The sequence below is a fragment of the Brachycentrus maculatus genome, unplaced genomic scaffold (genome assembly GCF_059751285.1).
Source record: "Brachycentrus maculatus isolate JH-2025_06_01 unplaced genomic scaffold, ASM5975128v1 h1tg000042l, whole genome shotgun sequence".
Taxonomy (NCBI): domain Eukaryota; kingdom Metazoa; phylum Arthropoda; class Insecta; order Trichoptera; family Brachycentridae; genus Brachycentrus; species Brachycentrus maculatus.
This window is the reverse complement of record NW_028280796.1, coordinates 927678-951035: the sequence shown is the minus strand read 5'-3', so window position 1 is coordinate 951035 and position 23358 is coordinate 927678. Positions and strand designations below refer to the sequence as shown.

Genomic DNA, 23358 nt, shown 5'->3' with positions numbered 1-23358 from the left:
TTGCAATATTTTTTTTTGTAGATTTTGTTCCTTAGATAATAATAATGCTCATTTGCGAGAACAATACGACTGTTCAGGAGACATATTTAAAATGCTATAACTTTGTTAGGTAGTCGCGATTTTATAAAGAAGTTCTGCAGTACTATAATGTAAGAGAATACTTCATTTATTTCCATTTCAAACCCTTATCCGCACCCCAATGATGCATAGGGCACTGCATCATATAAACGCAGTGTTATCTTGATTGTTTACACATGAAGGAAAGGTGATCAGCCCTCCGCTTCAGGTACCAGTCTAGGGTGTAATATGGAATAAATATTAGAGTGAAAAATCACTTATATTTATTTGACCCCCCTGGGAATCGAACCCAGGACCTCCAGAACGGTAGCCGAGTGTGCTGACCATTACACTACGGAGCCGGACAATACATGGATGTGGTATTCTCCAGAACAATTTATAAAAACCTCACTTTAACAATAAATTTTGAAGAAATAATTAATACTTTCAAATTTTTTAGTGAGCAATTTGTTGGAATAAAAAACAATAAAATAAAACACGAAAATTTATATTACATATCACCCTTTATTAAAAATGTAATCCCAGTTATCTTACGTACAGCAGTGCAACCATACAAGATAAAATAGTATAAATATTATAGCATACATATTTACAACAACAATAAAATATTTATTCATACTTATTGATTCCTGATTTCTCCATTATTGCTTATCTTTTGGTCTCACAAATAAATTAATATTATACAAATTATAATAATTAATAAAAATGGCCAATTTACATGGTGCCATTTGTATGAAAAATTTAATCTAGGACGTTTTATTATCTGCTATTATATTTTTTAAATGTATTATGTATTCTGAGATCCTTAGCAAGATAGTGGTATCTCCAAAAAAAATGTTGTCAAAACCAAGAAAATAAGAGAAAGTACCCATATAATTGTAATAAAAATACAATGTTTCAGTTGTTTTTTTTTACTTTTTAAAAGCCACAATAACACTTTATTGCTCATTTAATACTATATTGCTCATTTAACACTATATTGCTCATGTCACAACTCAAAATTAATTATTTTTCAGGAGATGCATTTGAAGTGCTATAACTTTTTTCACACTTTATTAAATTAAAACCTTTTATTAAATTGAACTATTATTTTTAATTAATTAACTTTATTTACCAGAATAAAACATCTTTTGTAGTTACAGATTTTGTTTTTGATTGAATTAATTTAATTTAATTTACATTAGAAAAACCGACTAATCGGTATTTGGTCATTTACGGTTGGCATCAAAAAGCCAACTAGTCGGCTTTTGGTAGTTTATGTGTTAATAGTCATACTGATAAACTATTTTATATTAAGATGGAATGATATCTTCTTCTCCGTCTTAATCCTCATTGCTGAGGGCTGTGACCCTTGCAGAAGCATATCTTAGCAATACGTTAATGTTTCATAATAGGTATTTTGTTTTAGAATTTTGGTAAATTATAAATCGTTTCTACAAAAAATTTAATAATTAATAGTTTTTATTTTAATATATGAAATGTTATAGCACTTGCACCTATGTATATGTATAAAATAAACATTGTTTGTTTCACTGTAAGTATTTTAAAAATTAAGGAATAAATATTTTAATAACTAATAATAATTACAACTCAATTTTTCACTCGAGATTAACAATAATCAACCACGATCCTGTGGTTTAGAATAAAAAAAATTGTAATCGTTTTATATTACACCGTATTTTTATAGCATTTTACGCAGTAACTTTGACAATGATTGATGATACATTGATCTGTACGCTGTTCTTTTAATGAAATTTATTAGCAAACAGCAAAGCCTAATGGTTTTTTTTCTGTTTAAGCAAAATTTACTTTTCATTAATTCACAGTTTTGTCAACCGTGACATATATAAAAATAATAGTTAATACTATAATATTTTTATGATCTATATTGACTGCGAAATCTGCCACATATTCCCATATAAAACTAAGTAGAACAAAATATATTTTGGTTGTATTACTACAAGAATTTATGAATTAAAATATTAATACCGAATAAACAATAAATAATATTTGATAAATATGTATTTTTATTCACCAAATTCATGACTTTTTTATGTTGACTCCACTATATAATAGTTTTAAAAAAATTAATATAAATTAGATCTTCATAATAATTTCATTTTTTTCATCCCCACCTGATGGCGGATGGAGTACTGCATTTGTGTGGAGTTAATTAATAAACCCTTATACAAGGCAACATCACCCGACGATACGATCGAGACAGAGAGAGTATATTAGACCATGGGTATGACACCAAAAATTGGTTTAAAGACAATACATGAATCTGGAATAAGAATGAATAAATAGACAATCAATAAATGTTTAGACGATGTTGCCAGATGGTAAGAAAATGCATTTATGGCAGTCAGATTTTTTTTTCTCTACTTATGTAGATCCGTATGTAAATATTACCCAAAATTTGTAATTATTAAAAAAAATTAGTAATTAAAGTTGATTGTTTTGTACAAAGTGAAACATATATGGTACATGTATAATCCTTGCACTCTATGCAAAACTGAAGTTTTTTTTTTCAATTCACTACGCACTTCAAATGTCATTGAAAACTATGAATAAAGAGAAAAGCTTGATAAAACCCTCATACATAATATCAAATAATGATATATTGCAATAACATATTGTAAATAAATCATTTGCTTTATAACAGATATGTAGTGACCATAATTTAGAGTTCAAATTCATCTGTAATCTGCGCATTTTACGCAAGTTATTTTTTAAATATTATTGCCAATTTTTTAGTCGAACAAATCCCAAATGCATTTCATATTTGGGATGTCACTTTTTTATTTTATTTTTTATTTCCAGGCTCCCTATTCTTTATTCATAATCATTTATTCAGACCTACTGATGTATGATATCTAAGCATGCTACGCATAATATTGATGAAATATTGAAATAAGAAACCTGATTGAAATATTAATAAAAAGTAAATAAAAGAATGATGAGATTAGCACTAAATATTTGTTATAATACATAAATACATTGTACTAAAATTTAGTACGTATAATATAAGACTAGCTAATTATAACTTAGTTTTCCTTTGTTACAAAATTCTTTTGTTCACACGAATGTTGATCATATTCATTCAAACATCTACGCCAATTTGATATGTATTATATTTTACAATGTAGAAACAGAAAAAGAATTGAGAAAGGGAAAATTATCAGCATAATTAATTAAGATTTAATTGGTTCTTATACATAAATTGCTCTGAATAAAGTAGGTAGCAATGATATTCATTACATTCTAATGTCTTTACGTGTTTCATAATAATTGAATTATTAACTCAACAAATAAATAATAACTGTTAATTTGTTTAATTCTTAATTAATTTATAATAATTCAAAGAGAAAAAATATACACATATACACAAGCACAATATATGATATTTGGCAATACTGGAGTTGAAATATAAGTAAAAAATAGATGAAACATAAATGCTCTTGTAAGGAATATTACTTTAACCTTTAACTTGACACCAAATCTAAAATAATAAAATATCACAAATTTTATAAAGAAATTACAAAAATGGTTCACTAAAACAACTGATGAAGCATTGCCAAATCTTACAACTGACTTGTGTATATGAATCGAGGAGACACTGTTTATAGTACGATAAATCATTGAGGAAGTAGAACCCAAGTAAAATACACAGAAAAAAATACAAATCAGGAACTGTTCATGTTCTGCAAGCAATGACAAAAGTCAATTTGAATGCAATAATTGTACTATACTAAGAAAAATGTAATATTAATGTTTTGACAGTCCCTATATACAAAATTACAAAATTTTAATGCTCAAATAATCATTCATATATTGTTTCTTTGACAAAATATTTTGAAGCTACATATCTGCTTATACCGGCAGATGACGTTTCAAATAAAAGACTTATAATAATCTTTTTTGTAAGCTAAAGTCCATTGGACCTGTTAGCACTGAAAAGTGAAAATTGTCAAAAATGATGTTCAAGCTTAGGACCGTCCATTTATAAAGAAATTATTTTGTTTAATCTATTCCTCTATCTAATATCAGCTTCCAGTACTCTTTTTGAAATATTTTACAGTTTCATCACAGTCATAATTTGCTTTCCGGCAACAACGTATATAATACGTCGGGATATTCAAATGGTGGCGGCACGCGCGGCCATATCAAAGACAATATATGTATCATAACAAAGTTAAGTTTGTGGATTTATTGGGCAGTCTTAGGAAGGTCACTTTGGATGAGGAAATGTTGGCGTTCCATATCTGGGTTAGAGTTCTGATGGACTGGTCGAACGAGGAGAGAATCGGGTGGTCGGGGGGCAGTTTAGTGGTGCTTAGGGAGCCCAGGGCGATGGCCAACGATCGCAAACACTGCAGACGCTTCAGGAGCAAACTCTTGACAGATGTGTCGCGGAATCTGCGCCACTGTCTCAACGTCTTCCCGATAAGAGCCACAGTTTCAAAACGCACATTTGTGAGACAACTTTTCATGCTCTCATCATCCTGAAATGAAAAGGTTATATTGACATATGTAATTTTCTAGGAATCAAAATCTATTTTACCTAACCAACAATACAAAAACTTATCTCCAAAAAAAATATCTATAAATCATCATAGTATTGAGAATTGAAACAAATATATGTGTGAAAAGAAATGTATCATCACATAATCCTGTTCTATACATATTATAATAATTTATATGGTACACACCACAGATTATTTTTTATATTGTTTGACATTAGGTATCTCCAAATAATTTGCTTGAAGATTATTCTTAATACTTACTGTATTATTATTATATTAAATAATGTTTTTAATTAATAGATATTTCATGTTATTGAGATAAAATATGAAACTCTGAGTATTTAGAAGACTCGTGAGTTAAGATTTTAAAGAATAACCAATTTAACATTAGCTCCAAATGGTAAATGCTGCAATGTGGTCCAAAACTTCAATAACAAATTCAAATGTCACTTATCATTACAAATTCTATAGAAATTTAGTAAAAAAAAAGTTTTTTCATTATAAACAATAAAATACCTTTGTTTGGTTGCACAGCAATACTTTGGCATGAAGCTTCAATGGAGGTTCTATACCAGAGAGAATAAATGCCAATACTCCTTCTATAGTAATGGGCTGATTCTCAGGATAGGATCTGCTTTCCTCTTTCCTGTTAAAAAGTAGGGAAACATTAATACATGCGTCAACCTTTTCCTAGTAAAATATCATTACCACTAATCAGGAAAAGATTATTTTGTTTTAGTAAATCTACTCAAAACAAATACATACATATATGCATGATCTGTAAAAAATTGTACATTTTAAAGCAATCACTGGAGCTTCCTTAGATCTGTCCCAAATTACATGATATTTTCCAGATCTCATATGTATTGAACAGATTTACCAAAACAAAACATTCTTCACCTGAATGGCAGTAACAATATTTTGCCATATATGTATATAATATTAGAAATATTATATTTATACAAGTTATAATTTTTGTTAAAGGTAAACAGAGATGTGATGTTTTGACAAGAATAGTATTTATTTTAGATGTAATTTAATGATGACTTTCTTCATTTTCCAAATTCGGGAATCAAATTGGCATCTTGCGCTTTTTGGTACCATCCTTAATTGTTGACAACGTAAATTGTTAATAAAAACACTTGTTTTTACCACTTGAGTATTATATTTATCTTTAACATCTAATTTTGGAAGCATCTGTAGCTTCCGAAACTAGTCGTTAAAAACAAATATAATACTCAAGTGGTAAAAAAACAATTTTTATTTACAATTTAATCATGTCTTATCACAAAGTAAATGCCGAAGCAATACAGTACGGATTTTAGATTACTAAACCATATTCCATAACTGAATTTTGACACAAACTTACGCTCTCATGGGAAAGAACACGAGTGTGGGGTACTTGGCAACGGTGTACTGCCAGGGCAGGTCGTGCTTGTTGGGGTCGATGCGGCCCACCTGCAGCAGGCCGGGGGTCTGGAGCACACGCGCCACGCCCAGCAGCGCCAGCGACAGCAGCCCTCCGCAGGCCCCCGACCCCGCTCCGCACAATGCCACCAGCACAGCCTATAATGTCACATCAATCTGACAACTCACCGGCACCCTATAGGACTTTAAACGCGCGAATAGCATATATTTCATTTACTCATTTAAGTGCTTAATAGTTTGTATAATAACTATGAAGAATTATATCGAGCAAATGGCAACCTTTAATATTTTTTTTTCTCTACTTTTAGAGGCTTGTCTGCAGGTAAGATTGTAAAGATAGGGAAGGTAAATATGAAAAACACATCACAAACACCCAGACCAATTGAAAGTAAATCGTTCTTGGATTTATTTTGCAATTGGCGGGGTTCAAAGCCGCGACGCCATTTTCGCAGTCAACGGTCTACCCAACTACGCCTTGGCGCCTGTCTAAAGGTTTAAAGGTGCTAATATCTTTCAATTTGTCATCTTTGTAAATAATTAATGAAAAATTTGTTCATAACTATGAAAAACTATATCCGGCAAATGGCAACTCAAATTGATTTTGAGGGTTGTGTTAAAACTTCTCGTTTTTTAACACTTTTTTATTATGTTATAGTTATATAGTTATAATGTTAGGTTATAGTGTTCCTGTTGAAATATTGAGTGTACATGTAAGCTTTCAGATCAGATTTTCAGACCTTGTTTCAATTCAATTTCAATTTCAATTTTAATTCAATTTATTCAACAAAAAAATAATATATACATAACAAACAATATTCAAGGCGTGTATATTAAAAGTAAGCAACAAGACTTAAAGGTGTAGAAGAATCCCGCTTCGGAAAACTCCTTCGGACACATGGAACAGATCAATATCCAATGTGATATTGTTCAACATAGCGGTAGCTCTTCCTACAGGCATAACCATCGGCAGGTTGGTCCTGTGTATAGGAATGTGAAACAATCTATGTCGACGCTGTCTTAGGTAACTATCGGGAACATTCAGACAAATGTTCCGGATAATTTCAGGATTATCGATCATACCGCGCAACAATCGATAAAAATGCGTAATCAAATACACATTCCTTCTAGTCTCTAAACTATTGTAGCCAAGCATACCCTGGAAAAACTGGGTCGGGTAGAGCCAAGGATAATAGCCGTACTCTCTCATGTAGAGATACCTCAAAAACTTCTTTTGGACTTTCTCTACCATAAGAGAGTACTTAAGCTCGTGTGGCCCCCAAATCATCGAGCCACTCTCGAGTCTACTTTGCACCAAGGAGTTATAAAGAGTTCTCAGCACGCGGGTATTTTCGAAAACCCTGGCAGTACGCAGAACAAATCCTAGCATTTTCAATGCATTACCACTGACTGCCTCTATGTGATCGTGAAATGTCAGTCCACTTGGCCAAATTTGGGTGATTTGGTCAGGAGACTATATGTTTTTATCAAATTTTTAGATGACGCATCCCCAAAACACTCTCCGAACAAACAGCTCAATAATAAATTATATGGCTTAACTTTACAAAAGATTGAACCGGACTGAGAAAGGTCAAGAAATACGAAAATTTATTATTCACATAACTATAGCTGAACCTCAACACCTGCGATTGAGACCTTTAACAAAAAACAACAAAGCTTATCAAAAGTGAATAAATACCAGCGAAGTAAGGTTGAAAATAATTTACCTTATTTCGTTGCATTATAAAGTCTTGAAAATTGGATGTGTTAAGTTCTGTGATGCAGACAATATCGCCATTGGTTTTGTCTGTCTGACACCACGGGTTAGCGCTGGGGGAGAAGTTCTTCGTGTCTCCTTTAGCGGCTTGCTGCTTTACTTTCTCCGCTCCGTAGTAGTGGGTGTACTCTGCATTCAGGGCGATGGTTCTCAAGTCCCGCGGTAAGCTGTTTCTCGAAAAGTTGTAAATAAACTCTCGCAAAGAAGCTTCTCCGAGGGGTTTGTGAAGTACATACTGTGATTCAGACTGGAAAAAAATTGGATTTTACTTAATTATAAAGGTATCACTGGATATCTAGAATCTAGGGCATACTGTAATGACTGAACTTTTATAATTTGGGCATTACGCATGCGCAATACAATGTATCTTATAACACCTTCTATATATCCACTTTTAAAATAATGTTTTGATTGATGTCTCAACAGAGATTAAGAAGAGTTATTGAGACAAGAACATGGAAGATGGGAATTTACATCACTTTTTGTTTGTGTATTAGCCATCCACCAGTACATGCATTATTTCTTATAATTTCGCTATAAAATGTGGCCTGCTGACGTAAATAAAATGAAAAACCCTTACTTTATTCGCACAATGTCTAATCATCACCCAACAACCTTCCCACAGACATAAAAAAATTGAAGATATTAAAATGCTAAAAAATAAATTTAATGAATTTTATATGTGTTAATCTAACAAAGAAAAAAAAGAGCAAAAAACACGAAAAATAATAATAATAAAAATAAATTGTATTACCAACAAACATAACTAACAAGTATAACTCCCTCTCCAAGCACAAGAGCTTAGTCTTTTTATTAGAGAAACTGCGTTTTAAATTTAGGATTGTAAGTAGAAATGTTTAGAAAATTAATTAAAATTATAAAAAAAAACTTTTGAAACCATATAAATAAAATTTAAAAAAATCAGCTTGTTCTTGGATGAATTAATGATAAAATTAAAATATACCTCATTATCTAGTATAACCACGGCCGTGTGGTCCTCGGCATTGAGTATATCGATCCCCAGAGACTCTGCAAAGTGGTGATTGGTCAGACTGTCAATGGCGAAGAGGGCCAGCGAGCGGTTGGACTTGCAGGCCAGGCCCTCGATGCTAACGGCCCCCGGCCCGTCCAGGACAGGGTACACTTGCGGGTGGTGGCGGTGCCCCAGCGTCAGCAAGATGCAGATCTCGCGCACGCGGCGCTTCAGGAGGTTCACCGGGGCGCGGGAGTCATTGTCATTGACGAGCATGGACGTTTTGAAACTGAAAAAAGTTAAATTATAAATAAAACACTTGTTGTAATTAAAATATAACTTTGTTTTAAAATCACTGTAAATATTTTACTCACGACTGATTAATACTAATCAGTCTTGATAAAGAAGCAGTTAGCTGCGAAACCGGTAGACATTATAATTAAGTTATAATAAAACATTTATAGTGATTTTAAAACAAAGTTATATTTTAATTATAAAATGGAAAATCACAAAGTTAGTGCTTCAAATACAGATTATAAAACACTTGTTTTTTCCCACTTAAGTATTATATCATTACGGCTAGTTTAAAAGCTACAGATGCTTTCATCTACAGGCTTGAATATACTACTTATTCCCTATATTTATTTTATTTCATTCAAACCCATAGATGGAAGCATCTGTAGCTTCCGAAACAAGTTGTAACAATAAAATGGTAAAAAAATATATTTATAATTTAATCATGTCTTAGCACAAAGTGAATGTCGAAACAATAAATAATGAAAAAAGTTAAATAAATGAAGCTACAGAATTCACAAAAAAGGTTTCAATGCAGGAATGCAGAATACTCATCACTGGCTGATTTTTATTATTTTTGGGAAATTTGATACTCCTTGCATTGATTGACATCTGTAACATTTCTTTTGATGAACAAATGATTCGTAAAATTGCCATTTGAACATTCTCTTCTTCTTGGTGTAGGCCTTGTGGACTGTTTTTAAGAGCAATACAATTAGCTTTCTCAAGAACTTAAATTTTACAGAAGTGCTAAAAAATATATAAATACTTTTTTTTTATTTCTTGTTATTTCGTTTTGATATGTTTACATGTTCTTTTTTAAAAACCAATTGTTAATGATATCAACATTTTTTTATAAAATTCTGATACGTATAAATAAAGCAGTTAAAACAAATGTTGTGCCAAAAAATTTTTTTTTACAATATTAAGAATTAGAATGGTATCATTCACAGGGATAATCAAAAATAATATTATCATAAAATACAAATTATAATACAAAGACTTACCTTTTATTATCATTCCCCATGGTGAATTCCTTGAGCACAGTTTCAAAATCCTCACTAGAATCTTCGTCTTTGACTGGTGGAGAGTTAGCTTGACAAGATTTGCCTTCTTCTTCTTTAGTGCAACATCCCGGCCACCCGACAACATCTACAGTCCGAGATCCGACATGCGAATGAGTCTGACTATGATCATGTAACAAAAACGATTGCAATTTCTCGCTGTTTAACTCCCTTTTGCAAGTGGTCTTGTTCAACCAAATCTTTTTATTGGCTTTCACTACCGGCGGTTGGATCGGAGAGGTTTTCGGTACAAACTCGTGCGGGAATATATCGAACGCGGTCTCCGAGCACATAAGTGTCATGTTCCGTTCATACTCGAGATATTTTCGCCTCTGTTCCGAACTAACTTTGGCCATTTCAGAGATCCAAGGACTGCCGCAGTTGTTGTATTCTAAAGATATTTCTTGAAGCTGCAAAGTAACATATGATGTAAAAAATAATTTACATTCATAGAATATAAATTTTTAAAGCGTTGAGCTAAAGATCATATAAAATATTATACGAAAAGACTTTAGTAAAATCCACAGAACTCATCACAATAAAGAAGGGGATTGTCTATCTATTTTGTTAATCCTCTTTAACATTTAACAGTCTATAGATTTTACCATAGACACATTATTTGCGGTTAGGTATTAAATTTTATACTATGTGGCGTTTGGACAAAGCCCAAAAATAAAAACATAACTCACTAGATTAAAGTTAGGTATTTCATCAAAGTATTGGTTCCTCGGCGTGAAGAGAATGAGGGCAGGGCCATCGGAAAATATTTTCTGCAAATTGAAAGACTTCTGCCACTGTGGAGTGTACCAGCCCACTTTCTTAGCCATATGCCCCCACACCCATTGCATTATGGAGTCCACTTTGAATGCTGAATCCTCAGGGAATTCCTGCATATAAACAAAATCACGTGTGAAGAGAAATTCAGTCAAATGTATTATTTTATCAATTAATTTGGTTGTACAGATCGAGTAAGTTAAACAAAAGTATTGTTGCCTCTCTGATTTCATATTAGACACATTAAAATTTTATAGGTCCTATTTCAATGTTATGAAAATACTGCCTAATTAGCAATGTTGATTTTATATAAATGTTTCTACTAGTTATGTTAACACACTCATACTGTTTTTGGGAATGATTTTACGAAGAAGAAAAAAATATTTTCAGAAGTAATAAAATATTTTTTTTTATTAATTTAATAAATCAAAATAACAAAAACTTACAAGAAAAACATTGATTCATACAACAACAAAATAAATAACATTGATATGATGAATCATTTAGTTAGAAATCAATAATGAATGAATTAATCTGCTTAAATAATATAAATAAATAAGGAGCTAAAAGCTCGCCTCTTTATCCTATCTTTCTGAAATCTAATGGAATTTGATAAACCATGCTAAAAATATTTGATTTGCATGTGCATGGCAAAAAACAATCTGAGACATCATGTACAGTAGGCAAGCTACAAAAATGCACAAAATGCCATTACAAACATGTAGTAAAAAAAGTTTTAAAAATTAGGAATCCATTATATTATTACTCCACAAATATCATAGGTGTCTGACAAAATGTTTGCATGCTCTCTTTTTGTGCTCTATTGACCTTTTACTTATTCAAAATTCAATATTGTTTGCAGTTTCAGTTACTCGTTGATGTGAACTCTTTACTTATTTCAAAATTGTATCATACTCCGCAGCAGATCTTATTTACCAACATATTTTGGAATGGAATAGAAACTGTTATCTGCAAGCCGTTATAATTACATAAACATTGACATTGAAAAGATTTTTAAATGTTTACAAATACAAAACTCATAACACAAAGGTTATCAAATATGAAGTTATTTTTGTGTTGATTTACACTGGTTATGATAATAATTTAAAATAATGGGAACATTTTTTTATTTGTGAACTAAAATTTAAACAATGAAACTATCCATATAAACAGTAGTTTTTTTAACAGTTTTAGTAATTACGGTTTTGAGAAAGATTAAAAAAATTATGTAATAGTTTACATGATAGAGTGGTAGAAAAATTACTATATCTAGATTTAAAGAAAACTGTTTTTTTTTTACAAATGGAATGGAAAAACGGTTAACATAAATTAGATTTTAGCAGCGTTCAAATTTAAATTTTAAAGTGGAGTAAGCAAAATTACCAAGTAAATAGTTAAATTTGAGATAAAGTTATTACCAAAGTCTCATTCCACAGCATCAGTCGCACGTTGGGAACAAATTCCACCCCCCACTCTTCAGCGAGAGACTCCGATGTGACTACAGCAAAGCAGATGTCACCGAAAGGATCTAGCTCTAATGATTTGAGAGCTACACTATACATTGTGTAGTAGTGATTCACTTTCTCCGTTATCGGGGTAAATCCAACCACGAGGGCCTTGAAAAAATATGGAGAGACGAAAATATGTTAAATGAAAACTAAGAGTGTTGTTGAAACAGAATATGTAGGACAAATAGTACGAATGACACAAGAACATATAGTCAATCTAATGGCACAAATCTGAATTTTCAAGTTTGAACAACCACAACAATTTCGATAAACAATTGTAAAATATATATATTTATATGTTTGTACATATTTCTTGGTATTGCATATTTTCAAAAAACTTACACCGCAAATAGCCATTAGTTTCACAAGACTATCGGTATTGGTAAGCCTCTGTACTGGTTTTGTGATCTGACGAAGAAATCGAACCATGCTGGCGGAGTCTTTGGGACCTGTTACAAATAAGAACATTTTATTGATAAATTTATTTTCTTTTTATATAAAATTAAAAAATTTGGGCTATTTATAACTTATACATACAATGTTGCTTTCACTTATTATATTTCAAGTAGAAAATGTTTTTATTTATTTTTTCTGTACATCGTTTTGGCATTGAGCAGTTGATATATTTAAATTATTAAGTTCAAGTAGAAAGTTGAACAAACGTAAAATAAAATACGACTCCTTTTGAATTAAAATATTAACATTAAGTGGTTACGAAATTTAAAGCAATAAGTGAAAATCATGCACGTTTAAGTTTCAATTTAAGTTTATCTCAAAGATCTATCTAAGTTTTGTAGACACATTGGAAAACTATTGTACAGTCAGCAATAATTATTTTAAGTCACAAAATATTAGGGCATAAATTAATGTGCTGAAGATGCGTGATCAAATTGAAATGATGTTTTACCTGTGTAAATAATACTCTTGAGATGGGCTGTGTATACCATAATGATTGGCCAGGTGGATATTTTATTATGAAGCATCCTGCATTCACCGCCCGGGTGCCAACAGTTAATGGCTGCAAAATGCACCTAGTAAAAGAGAAAACCGTTTGTAAATATAAAATGATTGTGAACAGTAAACAAGACAAGAAATCTTTGACAACGTAATAGTGGGAACTTAACTTTTTGGGGGTATGAAAGGGGAAGATTTTTTTTGTTGTTGATACAATCATTTTAATTTCCATTTATGACTGGAAATTAAAACTTACAGAACTCGGAATGTTTTTCCATTGATTTCAATGGCATTCGTGCCAACTAACCAAAATGAGCATAAGATTACATCATGTTGCCAACTAACTAAATTGCTTTTTATTTAATGAGCAAATTTGCAATGAAAAAGATGGATTTTTATAAATGTAATAAGAATCAAACTAAAATACCATTACAAGTAGAGCATGCTAAACAGTATGTTTCTCTTGAGTGAAAATAAGTCATGACATTTTAGATACAATAGTGGAATCCTTATCGAGATTGGTAACAAAAGTCACAATGTGCTAAAATTGAAATCAAAATAACACACCACTTTTTAAATTTTATGTAATTTCAATAATTTGGTGATGATTAATAAAATGCGAGCAAAATTTCAACATTAATAAAATTTCAATTTGACAAATCCAATGTTTTAGAATGAAATAATAGATTTTTATCTTTGAATTTATGACTCACATAATGTCTAGAACCCACCTGTTTAAACAAGATTTGGGCGGCCAATTCAAACTCCTGGCGGACATGTTGACTTTCCGCATCCCACGGAGCATAGTACATTACAAACGACAGTTCAGTCTTGGAGATTACGGAGAGTGCGGTGGAAACTTGTCCTTTATACCAATCTGTGACGAGCGACCCCGTTTCAAAAAACGGGGCTGCAATCGGTGTTCTCGATATTTTAGGGGGTCTAAAAACATTTCAGTTGGTATTATAACATACTTGATGATTGGTATTTGGTTGAGAATATAATAAAATAAATAAAATTCAAATTATATTATTTACTGATTTGGCATTAACTTTGTGGAATGACATGTTGATTATTGATAATTAAACACTTGTATTAGAACGCTAATTGAGTTTTATATCACACGACTAATTTCAATAACTACAGATGTTTTCAACTAGTCGTGTGAAATAAAACTCAATTAGTGGTTTAATACAAGTGTTTACTTTTTAATAATCAAAATTTTGATTGATTCAATCAAATTAAAGGCAACCATCTATTGATTAAATTAAGAGTCAGGATGTGGTCCTGTGTTTAGTGTCGCAGTTTCTGATTTAAAATTTCTGGATTGAATTGCAAAAAAAAAAACTAACCAGTTTTTCAGTGGGTTTTTGAGACAATGAAATGGAAAGACATGATTTAAAATTAATTTTAAATAATTTATATATTTGCAACATCAAGTTTAATAAAATGCACTACTTATTACTTTGTACAATTAACTCTCATTGTTTGCTATCGAAACAGTTTATTGAAATACATATGCAGTTTGATAATTAGTTTTTTTTTCAAAGCAACAAAGGTCGCAAAATCAAGATTGTCAAATTAATACCAGATGCAATTTTTTTATTATATTATAAATACATAAAAAATTAACATAAATTAGACACTCGAGTATTTTGCAGATTATGGAGAGAAAAATAATAATTGCATGTACCGATGATACGATAAAAATTCGCAGATGCAAAGATATATTATGAAAATTATTCAATATATTTTGGACTTACGAATTTTGTAATGCATCGTATGTTGTCAATGCCAAAGCTAAAAAGAACAGGGTTTCTCGTAACACCATGTTCAAAGTTATTCTTTTTTGTGCTGGTGGAACGGTGGCTGCTTCTTCGGATGGGCTTTCCGTCTCGTGTATATCCTCTTTATCATCGCTTTTTGGCAAAATAGTGGCATTTGGGTTCTCGTTATCAATTGATATCGGAGTGGAATCGTCACTGCGCTCAGCTAGATTCATTACACGTCACATATTACTGATGATATATTTTTTTGGTAAACTAGTGGTGTTATGCCAATATATTCAGTTTACTAACTAAGTAAATCCAATAAAATAAAAAATAATCCAATTAAGGTCTTAACCATCACGGCCACCAGGACACAAACGAAAATTTATTTTTTGACACATGTCAAAATCTGACCATAGACAGTTAAATAATCTGCAATCATGATAGTAAAGAATGACTTTTTTCTAACCATTTGAATAAATTAAATAAATCGAGATTGTAAAAAAAATGTGAAATCATGTATTTTTTATTGATATTAAATTTATTTTTGTCCGCCTCCGTAGTGTAATGCTCAGCACGCTCGGCTACCGTTTTAGAGGTCCCGGGTTCAATCCCCAGGGGGGGTAAAATAAATATAAGTGATTATTTCACTGTAATATTTATTCAATATTACCCTGGACTGGTAGCTGAAGCGGAGGGCTGATCACTTTTCCTTCATGTGTAAACGATAAAAAATAACACTGCATTTATATGAAGCAGTGCCCTATGCACCACTGGGGTGCGGATGAGGGTTTTATTATTATTATTATTTATTATATTTCAACCCCAGAATGAAACAAAATTTTAATTTTATGTTTTGAGTGACCTACATAAATGTATCTTAAATAAAATTAAATAAATTAAAAAGAGGTGTGATGGTTCCAAACATGATACGGTAAACAATAAAACTCATGTATATACATAATACAACTATTACTTAGATACCTCTTAATGCCCAGTATACGATAAATCACAAAAAAAAATCTTTAAACTCAGCTACAATTTCACGTAATATTTTTTTTATTAAAACACCGTCTCTGTAGTTTTTCTTTGAATTAACTGTTTGGTTTCGTAAAAAAAAAAGAGTTATTGAATGAAAGAGTTTTTAAAAATTAAAAAAAAAATCAATATAAATTCTAGGAAACAAAAAAACTTTAATACGTTTTTCAAAAAATCGGGCGCGAAATGACGTCCGGCTCTCAGGGCAGCCGGATGCTTAATGAATTCTAATATTGCGAGTAAGGCCTTAATTATTTTTTGAGTAGTGGTTTGGAAATACTTGGATATATTGTGCCCAAAGTGTATAATATTTTTCAGGTCATATTTAGAACACACTACACACCAATAAGAATTATGAAACAGGGCAAGATTCGATACATGCTCCTAAATTGAAGGTTTGACTACAAATTGAATATAACTTCAACTTTACTTCTGAACTTTTAAATACTGAAACATTGTCAAATTTAAACCAGTTGTTGATCTGTATTTTCACAAAATTGAAAGTTACCGAAAAAAGTTAATGTTATATACACTATGTAGTTAAAACATAAACTTCAAAGTAAAGTTAAAGTTATATACACTGTATTCAATATGGGACGTAAAATGAACCGATTGTGAAAGTTAATAAATAACTCAATAATAAAATGAGTAAATATGTACATTTATTAAACAGAAATCCCTTGTTATAATGTAATATTATATATTGTAAATACACCGACATTTATATGAAAATACAGTTCTTGTATGTAGTAAAATTACAAACTTTTTATAGGAATTACATATATGTATTTAATAGATGATTGCTGGTGTAGTAAAACTAAAATAAATAGTATAAACGAATAGTTTTATTCATTACACAGGATACAATAGTTTCCCTCTACAGAGACTTGAAATTATTTCTCCCCATTGAATGCTGGCAACTGGCTTGGAAAATGGAGGTGGTTGATATTTTTTTATCAATTGGAAAATGGAAGCAGTCTGAAGATGGACCCTCAGTAAAATTGGTTTTTGTTGCACATCCACAGAAGGTACCAATGATATTTTTATTTCACCTGTAACAATTAACCAATGATGTTATTATTTAAAATAAAATTTAAAAAAAAAACAAAGCAAAAACACAAATCAAGCTTGGATAAAGAAATTTAAAAAAAATCAAACTTCACATTGATTTCATAGATTACTTTAAATTTATTAAATATTAAAAAAAATATTTGCAGAATATGTATCACATAAATTTATACTACCATTCAATTATTTGAAACAATAAAATAAAATACAATAAAAGTAACCTGCTATCCTTTTTGATTTCAGAAGCCAAAGCAAGATCAAGTATAGTGAGAAAGATTGTACAATATGGCGAATCCAAGATAAAACGCCTCCGAGTGACACCAAAACCACTCTAAACTGAAATGAAACAAAACATAGATAGGCAAATGAAAACATTTATGAGGGTCTCTAACCTAGGATATCCAATATAGACAACATTGAAGTCGCTTGGGAAGCAATTTTATATGATTTTATACAATAGGTATAAAAAATACCAATATGTATTTAAACTGATATTTTAAAAAAAATCTTTAAGTATAAAATTATTTGATCCTTTTCTAACAATATTAAAAACCGTTTATATTAATAATTATAATACCGTAAATAATAAAAACCATATGGGTAAATGGCAAAATATCTATAAACAAATGTACTAGGCGCATTACATAACCAATCAGGACCCGACGCACAGTGATATATTTCTCTATCATGGAAAATTCCAGAATAAAGTGCTAAGATGTCAATGAGGCTATTATTTGATATACCTGATTTTGTGACTATTCTATTGTGTTTTCATACAAAATAATAAAATACAACAAAACAAATGTTGGATCGACTTACCGTTGTGAAAACAACATAATACAGGGCTGTAGATGGTAAGAGAAAGAGGAGAATGGTGAATGCTAGAGTTCCAACAAACAGCTGGTGGTGGTTGTACTGACAGGAGTCCACACCCCCCCTTAGTGGATTATGTTTTCTACCGAGAAATAGTCTCCACAGCGCAATAAGACCACTAAGTTGTATGTTGTATAGCCTGTGATAAAAATAAATTCAAGATTGATAAAACTAAAGGTACTATTTTTTACCTGCAACATCTTTTGTTTATGAAAAATATAAAGAAAACCAAATTATCTAATAAGATTTTTTAAAGATCTAATAAGATACATATCTCAACAGAAGTGAAGAAATAAAAAAAAAGGATTTTAGAAAAATTACAACCTGTCAGTAACTCTTTCATAGATCGATTTATACACTACATAAATACACTATTCTACCCATGAATGAACATGGTAGGAATAGAAAATGGGATGGTAAAAAGAATAGGAAAGTCATGACATAAAACACAGTTCAAGCAGTTAAAAGGTTAAACTTTATTTTGATCAGACAAGTCAGACTTCTGAATGTGTCAGACTTCAAAATAACAGGTTTTAAAGACTACTGTACAGTAAGTGTTTTAAAAAATCTTTATAATAAAGGAAAATTCAAGCACCTTGCTGCGTAAGTGTATATGCAGTAAATATGAAAACTGGCTAAAGACAAAATATCCGCAAAGATGGCTGCTTGAAATGATAATCCCAGCATGCCCATAAATTGAAATATTTGCAGTACGGTTTGTAAAATGTTCTTTGTTATAACTGTAAAGGTAAAAAAACATAATTGAAAATTAAAAATGGATTATTGTGAGATATAATTTTTTAAATATTATAGTGATGGCACCTCAGTGTGTGGGAATTTAATTGAGCCCCTCCTTTTTATACTTTTATTCCTTGAGTTAGCAACATAAAAGGTCTGGACAATAAACATTGTTTAAATAATTAAATCAATTAATAAGCTATGTTAATGTTATTTTTTTAATAAAATTAATATTTTTTTTAATAACTTCACTTTCCGGATAATGTTATTCAGACGGTTCAATGACAAACTTCTATATTTACTATTGTGTACTGTGGGTCAAAACAGCTCATTCTTTAAAATTCACAATATTTGCATTGTATGTGTGATTCTTTATACATTTATGATTAAAATTTACATGGAACAGAATACTTTAAATGTGGTAATTTACATGTAATTAAATATTAATATGTTTTTTCAAATGTTATTAAATAACCTATCTGATGAATTGCCAAATGGATTTTAAATTTTTATACTCACCTAGAAACATCCACCAGAGTTCAATGTGATATAAGAAAAATTTTCCTAGCATGTTATTGAAAGCGTGGTTTAATTTTAGACCTGCAGGAGAACCCATCAACCATTTCAGTAAAGTTCTCAAATTATCTACAATCGACTGAAAAAAAATTGACATATTTATAGCATGATATTAAAAAAATAAAACTTTATCCTTTATAAGAATGCTTTTGTCTTTATGTTGTTGTGCTGGGAAGCGATTTGAAAAAGATGCATTTTTAGTTTTGTCTGCATTACAATGCAAAATCATATAAATGTATAAATTCCTTCTTATTTAAGTGTTCTTTCAAGACTTTCAACCTTGTTTTTAAATTAGCCCTTACAATATTCTGCTGATAGGAAATATGATTACAGCAAATACTTACTTCAATTACGTCAAATAATTCATTAACAGGATCAACAGTCCAAAGATTGATACAGTGTAGTACAAACAATCCACCCAGCAGGTCTATTAATATAGATGTTATTAAGTTTCCCGTCCTAACAGATATCTGCAATAAAAGTAACATGAACTATAAATCATCAGCCCCATGGTCTAAATAAATATATAATACTTATTTAAATTATGAGACTGTTTTTTTTATGTTGGTTTTGTTATGATTTTTAAAAAAATTGTATATTTAAATGTTTTAGTTATATATTTTTTTTTAATCTGTTTTGTGCACACATATAGTACGTCAATGCGTGGTTTTTGTGAACATAAAACAAAATATATCTGTCAAATACATGATATAAACTTATAAATGTCATGTACAAAAGAGATACATTCTGCCCATCGAAAGATAAACAAACAAGCACCTTTCGTTCTTTCCATAAGCAATAAAATATCCAGTGAAGTGAATTTATCGAACTGCATAGCTGCACACATAAATTAGAATAACCACAAAGGATTTGATAAATACTTGAAAAAACTTGCACAATTTTATATTTTTTCATGTAGTTCAAACAGTCCTGATCGTTTAGCTTCTGCTCGGTGCAAATTTCACTATTATGTTTTACGACAGTTTTCAAAACTGCAAACTGATTCATATTTTCTCTCATATCTCCCTCCAAAGAAAAAAAATCTTCGGATTTCAATATAGCGGTGTAATCGTAAAACATTACGACATTATTTTTTATTGTCTTGAGGTCTATATCTTTTCCATGTACGCGGAGTTTTTTTAGTCTTATGGTGCTGTTTTCTGATTCTAACATAACACAGTTCAAACATTGGATCAACTCCTCAGGCAAGTCATTTTGGTAATTGTTGATATAACCATCTAAAACACCGTGTTTATTCAAATTGATCCATTCGCTGCAACAGAGCTTCGATGAATTTTCTCGGCAGTTAATCGAGTGTTTGGCGTAAATATATATTCCCAATACATTGTCCGATGTTTCCAAGACATAACCTTTAATACGACTAAAGTTATCCGTCTTCAAAAATTCAGGTATAAAAATGTTTATATCCATTATTTTAGCGAATTTAATGTTGTTAAATAATAATTATATTCACTTTACATAATATTCTTTTCTAATTGTATAGCCGAATGGGCGAATTTCAAATGTGACAGCACGATGACGGATACAAAGATTATGACAGATAGTAAACAAACTACAAACCACAGACTACACAACCAAACAACCGCTGTTCAAAGTGACATTTTAGCTCAGTATTGCCCTTACGTATTGCCAGTACCTACGTACTATCAGATCTGGATGGAGGGAATACATTTTTTGACGTATTTTTTACCTTTAGCACTAAAGAAAATAGTTATCTTCATTATTTTATTACCAAAAAAACTTCTAACTTCAGTAGTATCAGTTTTGCGGGGTAAATTACCACATTTTAATCATTTGATTGTACACTCGTGTTCTCACTGCTTTTTTTACAATGCGTAGAGCACATTTACGATATTTAACCTTTCCCGGAGTACAATAATTTATGTCCGACTTTCTCTGGGGAGAGCGTTTTTTTACATTAAATATATATTTTTTTAAATAATATCTTTGTATTATGAAGATAAAATTTATGTAAAAATAATTTAAATAAAAAATAAAGCTTACCATCTCTAGGTTTCATTTTATGACAAAGTTAAATACAAATATCCACAGTTGTCATTACTCTACAAATTACATTATTCCAACTGACAGATAGACTACGGCGTTCATTAACGTTGATACTACTTTGAGGAAAATTCACACTGACGTTCATTTACGTCCATACTCCCGGAAAGGTTAAAAAATATCACATCTGGCTCATGCAACCATGTGCGGAACGTTGGAATGACACGATTAGTTTTGTTTCTACCTACTGCCATTAACCAATTACTAGTAGCTCTTTTTTAGTTCAGTTGCTAACACGTTGACTGCCACGGCAATTTTCAGATTGCGGTCTAAAACGCCAATTTCATTTTATCATATTCAATTTTTTTTTAAATTACTTCTTGATTTTGAATGATTTTTTTATAATTATATTTTCTTTTCATTTATTAATAAATTTTCTGTTCATGTAAGCCAGCATTGATTTTTTTTTCTCTTCCCAAAAGCCATCTATCCATATTAGCACTGGTATACTACGAATTTTATCATAGCTGTACGAATATGGCAAGTAAACACATTATGAGATAAATCATAGTCGGCGTCCTAGCAAAGAACGCAATCTACGAGTTATCTCGTAGTTGGCAGTCAACGTGTTGAATGACTTGATGGATAATAGGAATAGGTATATAATAACACTCATAAATCATTTTTCTCTTTTTCATTCCTTTTGTAAACTTACAAAGTGTTATTATTTTTATTGTAACAGTGAATTGTGTGGAGACTTATATCACTCTTCATAAGGGACTATGGAATATGCGCTACCAGAATTTATTACAATGTCAAATAAAAAATAAAACTCAATTTCCCCCTCCGATTGTCTCATCTACAAAACCCAACTCTCGTATCACTGTTATACCTCTTCTAAAACAACATCCGACCCCACACCAGACTTACCTAAAAAAACTACACCCACAGCTGCTCTTATAGGTGCCCCATTCTGCGGTTTGCATAATGGATTAGACCGTGCTTCATACATTGTGCATTTGACAAAGTCACAAGTTGACAGTGAAATCTTTATTACATTGATGCTTGCTTTTTCAAAAGTTAATATTTTTATTTAGTAAGCGCCCTTGAGGTAGTATTTCACTAAAATGGTGATATATAAATTATGCCAAATTTTTATTTATCTGTTATGTGGGAAGAAAAAATATATATAATTTAATGACTCAATGAAGTTGATAGGAGGTTTTTATTACATTACATTAATACTTTCATTTCCGTTGTGCATATACACTGGTAACATTACATCATTTGTGCAAATTATCACGCGTAGTTAATACACATATTTATTCAATAAAATATATAAACTTAATAATACGCTTTGCAGAAAATAAATGTAGTTTACAAAATTGACTGTAAGTAAGATTGTCCTAAGTTATAAAAATAAGTCAAATACAATTATTTTTTTCCTATAAGTAAAGAATATGCAAAAAAAATTACTTGAAATATTAATTTCTTTTAAATATGAGGAAAAAATAAATATCTCAATGTTTATGCTTGTTGCGGATAATACCATTTTCTAAAATATTGAATATAATTTCACACGGTCCATTTTTTAATTCAAGATATCAATTTATGGATACTAAAATATAAATTTATCATTATTTATTGTAAATTGATAAATGTTCAAATCAGGGGTGGCCAACTTATTTCAAAGCTCTGTTAATTTTATTTAGTTGAACAAACCATTTATATATATCTGATGTTGAGCCATAAAAAAGCTCAGTAAATTAATAAAATCATTATTAATTCGGTAATTAGATAGTTTGGAACCAGTTTTGGTCTTCAAAAAGCGTGATTAGATGGCAATAGTTATATAAGACCAGAAAAAGATGGAAAATCAAAATTAAAGTCTCATTTTT

General features: G+C 30.6%; 2 protein-coding genes across 2 annotated transcripts; both read right to left on the bottom strand.

The window, feature by feature from the left end:
* Positions 1 to 562: 562 nt before the first annotated feature.
* LOC148312368 (thioredoxin domain-containing protein 11) lies at positions 563 to 15544 on the bottom strand. Its single transcript, XM_088277384.1, has 12 exons — positions 15137 to 15544; positions 14105 to 14315; positions 13327 to 13450; positions 12762 to 12868; positions 12330 to 12527; positions 10827 to 11024; positions 10081 to 10547; positions 8771 to 9068; positions 7757 to 8053; positions 5974 to 6170; positions 5121 to 5250; positions 563 to 4583 (listed from the first exon to the last, which is right to left on the bottom strand). Exons 1-12 carry the CDS (start codon positions 15373 to 15375, stop codon positions 4263 to 4265), a joined length of 2787 nt encoding a protein of 928 aa, XP_088133510.1. The 5' UTR covers positions 15376 to 15544; the 3' UTR covers positions 563 to 4262.
* Positions 15545 to 16820: 1276 nt separating this feature from the next.
* On the bottom strand, positions 16821 to 22472 carry PIG-Q (phosphatidylinositol glycan anchor biosynthesis class Q). The gene is made up of 9 exons (XM_088277424.1): positions 22391 to 22472; positions 21726 to 21789; positions 20915 to 21008; positions 19780 to 19905; positions 19379 to 19514; positions 18717 to 18861; positions 18068 to 18260; positions 17470 to 17584; positions 16821 to 17232 (listed from the first exon to the last, which is right to left on the bottom strand). Exons 1-9 carry the CDS (start codon positions 22470 to 22472, stop codon positions 17033 to 17035), a joined length of 1155 nt encoding a protein of 384 aa, XP_088133550.1. The 3' UTR covers positions 16821 to 17032.
* Positions 22473 to 23358: the final 886 nt, after the last annotated feature.